Genomic DNA, 9,938 nt, shown 5'->3' with positions numbered 1-9,938 from the left:
TTAACAGAAAAGCAGTAGCATTACAACAAACAGTTAAAATATTGCATCTGTCACAATACCAGACAGTAGCTCTGACACAAAAGCTTTCATATCATAAAATAATAACACAAACAAACATAAAGAAGACTTTTTATAACATGGCTTTAGTTTGAAAAACTGTTTTGTCAAACCAGTTATTATTGTGTTTAGCACTGTTGTTTCATTTTCATTTATAATTGATGTTGGTTATTTACTTTTGTGACCAGATTGGTATGACAAAAGCTTAATCCAGGAAATTAACTTCAACTTGACCCATGCCAAACCATGTTTAGATGTATTTGCACTGATAGTAAACTCTCCTTCACGCAGACTATGTACTGATAATCACTTGGGACAATTCTAAATGTAAAATACCAGTGTTGGCTAACATCAATGACTTTGGACCAGACAAGTGGACATTCCATAATAACTTTAAAAAGTACTGAAGGGAAAACACCCCTTACGGTGCCATCCCTGAGTCCCAAACCACTTCTCTTTGTGGTTTCTCCTTTAAGTTGTATCATTTTTTTTTGTCCCATGCATATGCAAACTCTATGACACAGAATGATTCCAGCTCAGAGTACTGACTTAAAGGCTAACAGCAGCTATGAGTAGTTACCTGTCTTTGCTGTTGACAGTTGTGTTACGCATGTCTGACACTCAGAGGGAATCCACAGCGTCATCAGACCCAGACCACAAATTCATATTATTTCCGCCTGTGTAGCACAATTACCTCTATTACTTTGTATGCAAGGAAGAATGTGTTATTTCCTACACCTGATCTAATTTGCTCAGATCTTTGCACCTATTTCGAGTGCTTTTTCTGGGCTCTGTAAATAAAGGCATTCAAAATACAGGTGCAGCAAAAAAATGTGAATATTCCAAAAGTTATTTTAGAAAGAGAAAATGTAATATACTCTGGACTCATTAAATGCAAACTAAAATGTTTTAAGAGTTGGTTTTTTTTTCAATTTTAGTAGCTATTGCTTAATCATAACCATATCTCAAAAAATGAAAATATTTCAAAAACAACTTTAAGTCAAATATTATTCAAATAATATAAATACCTAAAATATCTCAGTCTAGTTCAGCACACATAACAACAATCACGGGGAAGGCTACTGACTTGACAGTTGTCCAGAAGACGATCATCCAATACCCCCTATAAGAAGGGTAACATCACATGAATGGAAGAAAATCATTTTTTGGTACAGGTGCACAAGCAACAGGGATGGCTGAAACTTTGAAAGGATTGTCAAGAAAAGTCAATTCAAGCGCTTGGGAGAGCTTCACAAGGAGTGGACTGAGGCAGGTGTGTGTGCATCAAGAGCCACCATACACAGTGTCTTCTGGAAAGAGACTAAAACTGTTACATTCTAAATATCAATCCGTTCATGAGCCAGGGGAAACATCAAGCATTTTACCTGGGCTAATGAGAAAAAGAACAGGACTGTGGCTCAGTGGTCACAAGTCATTTTGTCAGATTTAAGTACAGATAGCATTTCATTTTGAAATTGGGGTCCTAGAGTCTATAGAGTCAGGAGGAAGAGTGGAGGGGCACAGAATCCAAAGTGTTTGAAGTCCAGTGTGAAGTTTCCATGATCTGTGATGATTTGGGACACCATGTCATCTGCTGGTGTTGGTTCACTATGTTGTATCAAGTTCAAAGACAATGCAAATATATATACCAGGAGAGGTTAGAGCACTTCATGTTTCCATCTACTGATGGGCATTATAGAGATGCTGATTTTCTTTACAAGCAAGACCAAGCATCTGCCCACAGAGCCAAAACTACCACCAAATCTATTTATTTTATTATTTAACTACTATTTTTTTACTGTAAAAACTACCTCTGCTACTCACCACTGACTCACCACTATCATCATATTATTTTAGCCTGTACATATTAGTCATGCCTATTTGTTGTTCTTTTTGTATTTATAGCTGATGTGATTGATTTTATTTTATTTTTATTTGTATGTCTTATTCTTATGCCTTGTACAAAGAGAGCAAAGTTTACCTAAGTCAAATTCCTTGTGTGTTCAAGCATACCTGGCCAATAAAGCTGATTCTGTATCTGATTCTGATTCTGAAATGCAATGCCCATTGATGTAGTGATTCTTCTGAGCCCCAACTAAGTCCTATGTTTATAAATAACCATACTTTTTAGAGGTTGGACACTTCTGTACTTAAAATCTTTTTTTTTTTTTTGACTTGATTTGAATAATCAAAGATACTTGATTTCTGTTTTTCACAAGCTTCAAGCAAAAATCTTTAAAACTCATTTTTAAAAGGCTTGAACATTTCACTTTACATCCAATGAATATGGATCATATGAAAGTTTAACTTTTTTAATTAAATTATAAAAAAAAAAACACAACATTCTATTATTTTAGCTAAAGGTGTAGTAATACTCCTACTTACCCAAATACATTAATTACACAGATATTAATAGCAAAAGTAAAAAGTAACTGACAGAATGTTTTGTTTTTTTGTTTTGTTTTTTTGCTATTATTGGTTAATTGAATGTACATATGTGCACAATATGAAATAATAAAAACGTTCAGATAGAAAACAACAGAACAGATGAGGTCATTCTAAAATTCCACTAATGCTGTATCATTTTTGTTCCTTAAGAGTAAGAAATGATGATCTCTATCTATACCAGCCTATTTCATGGGTGGAGCAGCCCATATGTAATGCATGACCTTGGAAATAAAAAATCCCCCGCATGTGTGAAGCATGTTTAACCATTGATCTTCCAGTCAGTCTCCTCCCTTAGGTATCTGTCCTAATTTGGCTATAAATAAGGACACTATGAGCTCAAATATGTGCACTGATCTCTACTCAGCTTTTCAACAAGCTCCAACCAAGGATTCATCCTGAATTCAGAGAGACTCTTCATCCACTGAACGAGCAGCAGGTTTACTCCAAAAGACCTGTAACTTTACTCTGCAGATTACACCAGCTATGACTCCTCAGTCTCTCCTCCTGTCCGTCCTGGTCTCCTTGTCTGTCTTCACCACTGCCACCTGCAGTCCCGTGTGCAACAACCGCTGCTGCCATTTCGTGGACGGCTTCCACGTCCGACTAAAGCAGCTCAGACAAGATTACGCACAGATCCGAGACTTCTACGTAAGTAAAAACATTTACCTCTGCAAATTAACAAGACAGCTTGTACAGCATCATCTGGGTAGAGTTCCAACACCTTTAGGTGCTGCTGAAATTCTCATCTGTCAGCCTGTCAGCCTGTCAGCACACTGAGCACGAGCTTTTTCTGTTGCAGGAAGCAAACGATGACTTGGACACAGCGCTGCTAGACCAGAGCGTGGAGAACTCTTTCAAAGTAAGTCATCAAATAACGTGCAACTTTCACACTGGAGCAGATAGGCGTCAAGTGAAGAACGTGCACGGCACTAAAGTGTTAAACGACATGATGTAAACAGCTCGGTCCTTTCCTCCCCCACTGTTAGAGTGACTTCGCTTGCCACGCCATGAACAGCATACTGGACTTCTATCTCGGCACAGTTCTGCCCACAGCGCTGGCCGAGGAGTCAGACGAGACCAGGGACCTGAAGCCGCACATGGTGTCCATACAGCAGATCTTCGATGGGCTCAAGAGTGATGTCACGAGATGTGTGAGTAGAACTGAAACACGTGTTACTCCTGCTGCAGATTAAAGACGTCCATACGTGCCTGTTGCGCACAGTGGTAAAATCTTGAAGTCGTGGTGCAGAGCACAGCAGTGTGTTTCTACCAGAAACTACTGTCACTGAGTTAAATCAACCTTCTGGTGTCATGTACTTAAAAGGAACCGAATTTAATTTAACCCCCAAGTTAAAATTCCAACTTCAAAAGCAAAACCTACCTTTTGTGATTCTTGTTTTTTTCTTATTTTGGCAAAATAGTCAAATTTGTACAAAGGCATCTTAAGTTTAGCTCCAGCCAACTTCTGTCACAAACAGACCATCAACATAATTTCCTTGATTTGGAATTATTCTGAAAAGTGTTATAATATTCCAATGAGGTCAATGGCTGACTAAGGCACACTGGGCAAAGTGTTCAGTGATGGCTCATAAGAAGCATCATAATAGCAGCGTACATTACTATGCATCATCCTCTTCTTGAAAAGGGGAAGAAAGGATGTGCTGCTATTTCCAGGTTTCTAACCCTATGACCTGCCATGAACAAACCCTAAGGAATTTGTAGACCAAACCCTCATCAGGGAAATTCAAGAAATGATGAAATAGATCAGCACTGTTTTAACATTATCTTTCTACTGTAACTCTTACAGAGGCATTACTTCTCCTGCAAGACCCAGTTTGACATCAAAACTCTAAACTCTACTTACACCCAGGTGAGTGCCATTAACCTCATCTTCCTTGGTGAAATGAGTGCCTTACAGATGTGTATGTTACTTGTACTTTGACAGATTAACTAAATAAACTGAACCATGTGTGTTCACAGATGGAAAGTAAAGGGCTGTACAAGGCGATGGGTGAGCTGGACCTGCTATTTAACTACATTGAAGCATATTTGGCTTCTAAACGACACAGGAATCTTGTGGCCTCTGCATGAAGACCTGACCACTCTGATCAAAATGTGACTTTGCTCCTCTTAGGAAAAAGAGAAAATAGATTTCAAATTGTGCACTTTGAAAACAATCCGTTATTTTCCATGGCCAGAGAGATGAATGACTTTTTTCACATTGTTGAAATGAGTTCTGTTGTTCTGACAGTTCTGTATGTTTTGTCCTGAGGACAAGTTTATGTTTTGGGACCATGTTCATCTAAAACTGTCACTGAAGAAACTTATATTTATTCATGCTCCTATTTAAAGATAAGTGTATTTTTTTATTTATGTGTTTTTAAATAAATGACTTGATCTTAAATGAATGACTTTTGACTTTTATAGAGCTACTACAGATTGTGTGTGCTTTGTGTGCCATTATTTAGGAATGTGTGCAGGGTAGAGAGAGAACACTTTACATCCTGCAGTCTTACAGTCTATATGTGGGGAACCACTCGAGTGTTAAGTCAAAAGGCACTAACCTCAAACGTGACCCATATAGACTTACCAGCAGCTCTGCTGTATCTTTACTTACTGTAACTAGCAAGCCCCATCCTCATGCCATGTTCACACACTTGCACATGCATGAAAAGTAATCTCACTTACAGACATAAAAAAAAGAAGTAACTAAAAAAAAAAAAAAAACAGAACCTTGCCTTTTTAAATAACAGATAGGTCACTTTCTTCAGAGAAAAGAAGTTGGGATGAAGCTGCAGGTTTATTTCTGAACTCTGATAAAAGGATTAACAAAATAGAAACAAAAATATACGTTAGTCTTCATTTGAATACACGTAAATGCATTTTTGTCTGACAGCTAAGAGATGATTGCTGACTATTGACTTGACTCAGGCTTCTATAATGAAACTACTCAGCGTTTGATCAGCCGTCTGCCACAGTCACCGTGGGATGATCTGAATAGCATCATTCATACGATGACAGAGCCCCGCCGCAGAAAAACCAAATCATTCATAACAGTTATCTGACAGAGTGAGACGATTTTAACTTTATCATGTTAAACACAGATTCATTGAAGGTAAGTCACGGTGATCAAAACCGTATCTTCCTTTAAAAGCTCCTCCTTTAGTGCTGATTCAGATTCCAGTCTTCTAAAACAAGTGTTTACGTTTGAATTGTCTAACTGTTAACATGCTGCGTCAGATCAAGTCTGTGTGATGACTGGAGGCTTGTGTTCAGGGATGAATGGGTTAGAAGTGAGGTGAGAAAAATGGCGGACAAAGTTTGTCAATAAATCAGTTAACTAATATAATACACCGTTAGCACTGAAGATCATTTGAAGCCAAATGTTACAATTGCTGTAGAAAAAAAATTCTGATTCAGATGATGCTTTGACATATCTCAAACTGTATTTTGTCCAGTAGGAAATCAAAGGTATCTGTAGTTTCTTTGAATAGCTACATTTGATAGTGGAGTGACATTAAGATCATTATAGAGATAAGGGGTGAAATATTGCAGAAGAGGAAGGAGAAGACATACAGTGGGGCAAAAAAGTATTTAGTCAGCCCCTGATTTTGCAAGTTATCCCACTTAGAAAGATGAGAGAGGTCTGTAATTTTCATCAGAGGTACACTTCAACTATGAGAGACTAAATGAGAAAAAAAAATCCTGGAAATCACACTGTAGGATTTTTAAAGAATTTATCTGTAAATTATGGTGGAAAATAAGTATTTGGTCCCCCACAAACAAGCAAGATTTCTGGCTCTCACAGACCTGTAACTTCTTCTTTAAGACGCTCTTCTGTCCTCCACTCGTTACCTGTATTAATGGCACCTGTTTGAACTGGTTATCTGTATAAAAGACACCTGTCCACAGCCTCAAACAGTCAGACTCCAAACTCAACCATGTAGTGTTGGGAATTCCAGCTCTTTTTAGAGAGCCGGTTCTTTTGGCTCGGCTCACTACAAAGAGCCGGCTCTTTCGGCTCCCAAGTGGCTCCTCAGATTTTTTCTTGTTTGAATGAATGTATTACCTAAAATAATGTAAAATTATATGTAAAATGAATTACTAATGTAAAAAACATTATATGAAATGTGTATCATTTAAAGGCTTTATTTATATACTCAACATGGAGCAGAGTTCTACAGAAACTAAATTATAAAGTACAAAAACAAGACCCATCACAATTAGACAAAAAGGTCCAATCTCTGATTGTATGTTTATTATTTATAAACTTTTAAACACCTTCATTAACAGCAGGTTCCCTTCACTGTCTTTATTCTTCACTTATTGCACTGATGGATAAACAGCTCTAATGTCCATGACCTGGATGACTGAGAACCTTCACAGACACTTCTAATGTGCCTTTGCAGGTTTTTTGTGGACCCTGATTGATGACATTTTCACTTTACACAGTCTACACTTAAACAGTCTATGCCTTTTAAATGTGTCTAAAGTTTTCTGTGTTTTCTGCAGTCACTCGTTTTCTCACCTTTCCAGTGCGTTCTCTCTGTCGCGCACGTTCTCCCTCTCGTCTCCCTCCTGTTGCTGCTCACTGTGCTGTCTGTGTCTCTGACCTCTCCCCTCCCCGTTCTGCTCAATGTAGACACGTAATTGGTCAAGACGCCACCATATGTCTTGACCAATCACGTGAGGCTTTAACAGAAAAAGACGAGAAAAAAAACCGAAAACGGCTCCCAGTCAGGAGCCGGCTCCCGTCGTTCACTTCAACGAGCCGGCTCTTAGAGCCGTTCGCGAGCGACACATCACTACAACCATGGCCAAGACCAAAGAGCTGTCCAAGGACACCAGGAAGAAAATTGTGTAACTGCACCAGGCTGGGAAGAGTGAATCTACAATAGGCAAGCAGGTTAGTGTGAATAAATCAACTGTGGGAGCAATTGTAAGAAAATGGAACACATACAAGACCATTGATAATCTCCCTTCGATCTGGTGCACCACGCAAGATCTCATCCCGTGGGGTCAAAATGATCATGAGATCACCTGATGAATGACCTGCAGAGAGCTGGGACCAAAGTAACAAAGGCTACCATCAGTAACACACTACGCCGAGAGGGACTCAAATCCTGCAGCGCCAGGCGTTTCCCCCTGCTTAAGCCAGTACATGTCCAGGCCCATCTGAAGTCTGCCAGAGAGCATATGGATGATCCAGAAGAGGATTGGGAGAATATCATGTGGTCAGATGTAACCAAAATAGAACTCTTTGGTTAAAATCTCAACTCGTCGTGTTTGGAGGAAGAAGAATGCTGAGTTGCATCCCAAGAACACCATACCTACTGTGAAGCATGGGGGTGGAAACCTCATGCTTTGGGGCTGTTTTTCTGCAAAGGGGACAGGACGACTGATCTGTGTTAAGGGAAGAATGAACAGGGACATGTATCGTGAGATTTTAAGCCAAAACCTCCTTCCATCAGTGAGAGCATTGAAGATGGAACGTGGCTGGGTCTTCCAGCATGACAATGATCCCAAACACACCGCTTGGGCAACGAAGGAGTGGTTCTGTAAAAAGCATCTCAAGGTCCTGGAGTGGCCTAGCCAGTCTCCAGACCTCAACCCCATAGAACATTTGTGGAGGGAGTTGAAAGTCCGTGTTGCCCAGCGACAGCCCCAAAACATCACTGCTCTAGAGGAGATCTGAATGGAGGGATGGTCCAAAATACCAGCTACAGTGTGTGCAAACCTGGTGAAGACTTACAGGAAACGTTTGACCTCTGTCATTGTCAACAAAGGTTATGTTACAAAGTATTGAGTTTAACCTTTGTTATTGACCAAATACTTATTTTCCACCATAATTTACAAATACATTCTTTAAAAATCCTACAATGTGATTTACTGGATTTTTTTTCTCATTTTGTCTCTCATAGTTGAAGTGTACCTCTGATGAAAATCACAGACCTCTCTCATCTTTCTAAGTGGGAGAACTTGCAAAATCAGGGGCTGACTAAATACTTTTTTACCCCACTGTACTTGTCTTATCCCTGAGAGGAAGTTCAATGTTTTCATTCTGCTGTTGAACATGCTAAACACACGCAGTCTGAAAAAGACACACAGGATCACATTGCCACCTCCACAAATACAGGGGTTTTAAAGCATGTGTCTTATCATGTTTTCTTTAGGGCATTTATCAAGCTGAACTCTGCTGAAATGAAAACTGACAAAATTCAGTCGAAAGTCAAAGAGACGACAGGAGCTACATTCAAACCCATCTTCCTGACCTCCACAGCACTAGCCTCTCTACACCTTCCATAGTAATGGTAAGCATGATGTGTTCCTTCTTCTGTAAATGGGTTAAAAAACAAATCATGTTTTTATACATTTATACATTTTATACAAGTGTCTTTTTTTCGCTTTCTTGCACTTTTTGGCACGAGTCAAGCTGGAACATTCAATGTCATTATGTTAACACATACATGCGAGTCATTCAAAACACCCACGACAAGAAAAGGAAATACAAAATTGCATTGTCGACAAAATATCAGTTCTGGCGCATAATTTTGATTCATAAAAAATGATTAACTGAAGTTTTTTTATACCCACATGTGAGTCATACAAAAATGTTGAGATTCTTTCCTTAAATGTACATCATCTGATGATACTTTAGTGAAAAGTGACACTTTGTGATATGGGCTGTAATGTCATTTGAGTATTAGGCGGACATTGCATTACTATTTCCTTGAATCCTTGTTAGGACGTTTTCCTTTCATCACCTTACCTTACTCTCTTTACTAGGGAAGGATATGTGTAAGACAAATTACTAATCAGAAATAAGTCATCTACATTATTGTGAACAAGTGGCACTAAGGCTACTTCCAAATATGGATCTAGAAATGTTACATAAGGAACAGAAATCTATTTTTAGCTCTATTTGGCACCAACTTGCATAATAAGGGTTAAAAGTTTTTACTCATCAGATGTCATATATGTTTCAGATCTGCTTGTGATTACACATGATAACCGAAAGAACTGAAAACAAAGACTTTTGAATAAATGACAAATCTGTAGAATATATGACTGTGAAATGATCTAGAACAAAGAATCTCTCTCAAGAATCTCTCTATCAGAGCTTTTTAGTGTCGTCAACTTAGTAAAAAGACAATGAGGAAGTTCTTCCTAGAATATAAGCATGTTTTTCAGAAAGAAGAAAAATCAAAGTAACCACATCCACCTCGAGGTACCCAGAGCCGCACCTGACAGTAAACACGAGATTTCCAGCACACTTGAAACATTAGAAATGGGTGTTGCACGTGTAAGAAACGCTACCATTTACAAGAGTCGTCTACCTTTTCTGTCTGTCTCAGCCACAGGACTCTTGTCTAGTCTATGTCAAGAAGATGTGTGAGAATTAGGTAGGCACACCACTTCAAAGTACTCTGAGA

General features: G+C 38.8%; 1 protein-coding gene across 1 annotated transcript; it reads left to right on the top strand.

The window, feature by feature from the left end:
- Positions 1–2,810: 2,810 nt before the first annotated feature.
- il10 (interleukin 10) lies at positions 2,811–4,652 on the top strand. Its single transcript, XM_034685615.1, has 5 exons — positions 2,811–3,153; positions 3,305–3,364; positions 3,492–3,656; positions 4,313–4,375; positions 4,486–4,652. The coding sequence occupies exons 1-5, from the start codon at positions 2,989–2,991 to the stop codon at positions 4,594–4,596; spliced, it is 564 nt and encodes a 187-aa protein (XP_034541506.1). The 5' UTR covers positions 2,811–2,988; the 3' UTR covers positions 4,597–4,652.
- The last annotated feature ends 5,286 nt before the right edge of the window (positions 4,653–9,938 follow it).

Source organism: Notolabrus celidotus, chromosome 1, assembly GCF_009762535.1.
Source record: "Notolabrus celidotus isolate fNotCel1 chromosome 1, fNotCel1.pri, whole genome shotgun sequence".
Lineage (NCBI taxonomy): Eukaryota > Metazoa > Chordata > Actinopteri > Labriformes > Labridae > Notolabrus > Notolabrus celidotus.
Note: the sequence above shows the minus strand (reverse complement) of the source record. Positions and strands in the feature narration are given on the sequence as shown.